Below are 2500 nucleotides of genomic sequence, written 5' to 3' on the forward strand. Positions count from 1 at the left end.
AGAAGTTGGAGCATGCTGGTTCATGCTGCGCGCTCGAGTTTGCGTGTGTGTGTATGTATGTGTGTGTGTCCGTATGTGCATGTGTGTGTGTGTGTGTGCGCACGTACATTCCTGCGCTTTTTAAAGAGCGTGTGTATAAGCAGACCCACACAAAACAAAACCACTCCCATCATAGCGAGACCAAACGAAAAAGAAAGAAAAACACACGAAATGGCTTCAAATTAATTTATTCCCTTTCCCCACTCACCCTTCCTCTTTCCCCTCTCTCTCTCTCTCTCCTTGTCTCTCTCCGCGTCACCCCAGTAACTAATCACGTCTTCTCTCTCGGATGGGAAGGGCGTCTACTCAGGAGCGGCGCACCAGCCGGGGGCCCAGTCTCCGCCGAAATTGTCAGGAAGACCGCCCAAGGACGTTTTGGGCTCGTCCATCGGAACTGAGCTTTTAGCCCTCATTTCCAGTTCGGTGTGCATGTACTTGGTCATCTCAGGCAGCAAGTCCACTAGGTTGTGTTGCTCGGTTGGGTCGTCTTGAGGTTGGAGTTGAAAATCAATTAAGCTGTTGTGTACATGCACGTGCACACACACACACACACACACACACACACACACACACACACACACACACACACACACACACACACACACACACACACACACACACATACTGTACACACGCACAAGTACAAGAATATTTTTTATCTTTTATTTTCATGTACAGTGGATTTAAAAGTATATTTCTACAAAATGTTAGCTGGGTTGGTGGAAACGTTTGGTGGCAACTTACGGTCTATGTTAAAGAGCCAGGGTCCCGTCTCATCTCCTCGTCTCGCCTCGCTGCCGATCATGTATTTGAACTGTCCTCGCCTGAGAGAAAAAGATAAACAAATAAGGAAATAAAATCTCTTACTGGGATTCGAACCCTCGCCTGAGCGGCTTGCTTTTTATAAGACGAAGACCGTACCATCACGCCACCAAAAAAATCTTATCAAAAGCAAGCCGCTCAGGCTAGGGTTCGAATCCCAGTGGGAGAGTTTATTTCCAAATGTCATAATGACACAAAAACACATAAACAAATAAACAAGTAGATGAATAGATGGATAAAGATAGAGAGAAAGTACATAGAGATTTTGTTTCCAAATCCTTGTAGGTTTGTTGACGAATTAACTTTGGAAATGTAATAAAGGAAAAAATCTTACCGGAGTCCACCTTCAACCGTTCCGTCTTCAAGAACATTCAAGTTATAGATCATCCACCGCCGAGGCGACGATTTCCTTAGAGCCAGAGCATCCCACTGGTCCATCCCATCTCCGGCCAGCTCCTCCTCCTCCTCAACCTCCTCCTCCTCCTCCTTCTCCTCCACGAACTCTCCAGCCTTGATGCCCTTATGGGCCGCCGAAAGAATAGTCTTGTACCAATCCGTTACGTGGAAGATCTCGGTGTGGTTGTAGTTTCCAAGAGCCGGGGAGTGGACGAAGGCAGCTGTACGGGTGCCTCCTTCCCAGATACTGCCCTGACCTCCGGAGAGCGGGAAGTTGGTTCCTGAAAGAATCAAGAGCTAACCAGGTCCTCTCAGTCACGTAAGAACGTAAGAATGGAGGAGACTGCGAGACCATAAGGCTTACACCAGGCAGTTCCATGTCCCTTACCACCCTGTCTTATAACCTTATAACAATCAATTGTTTCAGAGCTCACTATATGGTTACTAAGTCTATTCCATTCGTTGACCACTCTCTCGGTAAGCCAGTTTTTTCCTATTTCCTTCTTAAACCTAATTTTTTCCAGTTCGTGATCACCCTTCAAGTTCGATACATAAAAAAGCTATTGATGGTTTTGGTAAAAAATAAATAAATAAATAAAGAAGATTTTTTTCTCCGTTTATGAAGAATTAAAAGACAACTTGAGACCTACAAATCTCAAGGAACATAATTATGAGATTGTAAGGATAGAAGCGGTGACAAAGAAGTCCATAGCTCCCCCCAACCTGATTCTTTCGGTGACAACCCCTTCCCCCCTAACCACCACCAACGATCCTCTACTTGAAAAGAAACTACTCTCGAACTCGTTCGTATGACTCGAACTCAACGTCGAACTAAACAAGAAACAAAAGCGAAAACGAGAGAGAGAACGAGAACGAGAACGAGAGGGAACGAAAAGGAGAGCGAGAGAGGGAACGAAAACGAGGACGAAAACAAGAAAAAGAGAGAAAGAGAAAGAACGAGAACGAGAGAGAGAACGAGAACGAGAACGAGAACGAGAGAGAGAACGAGAATGAAAGAGAGAACGAGAACGAGAGAGAGAACGAGAACGAGAGAGAACGAGAACGAGAGAGATAACGAGAACAAAAGAGAGAACAAGAACGAAAACGAGAGAGAGAGAGAGAGAGAGAGAGAGAGAGAGAGAGAGAGAGAGAGAGAGAGAGAGAGAGAGAGAGAGAGAGAGAGGGAGAGAGGGAGGGAGGGAGAGAACGAAAATGAAATAGAGAACGAGAACGAAAACGGGAG

At 45.6% G+C, this 2500-nt stretch overlaps 1 protein-coding gene across 1 annotated transcript in view; it reads right to left on the minus strand.

Moving 5' to 3' along the window:
- Window positions 1-210: 210 nt before the first annotated feature.
- LOC143024920 (arylsulfatase I-like) overlaps window positions 211-2500 on the minus strand; it is a 14718-nt gene continuing 12428 nt past the window's right edge. Inside the window, exons 9-11 of the mRNA XM_076184386.1 lie at window positions 1196-1538; window positions 784-863; window positions 211-526 (exon numbers count right to left, since the gene is read on the minus strand). Of these exons, the coding sequence (XP_076040501.1) occupies window positions 342-526; window positions 784-863; window positions 1196-1538 (608 nt within the window). The 3' untranslated portion in view covers window positions 211-341. The remainder of the gene's footprint in view (window positions 527-783; window positions 864-1195; window positions 1539-2500) is intronic.

The sequence above is a fragment of the Oratosquilla oratoria genome, chromosome 4 (assembly GCF_046742065.1).
Source record: "Oratosquilla oratoria isolate Oo_2021 chromosome 4, ASM4674206v1, whole genome shotgun sequence".
NCBI lineage: Eukaryota > Metazoa > Arthropoda > Malacostraca > Stomatopoda > Squillidae > Oratosquilla > Oratosquilla oratoria.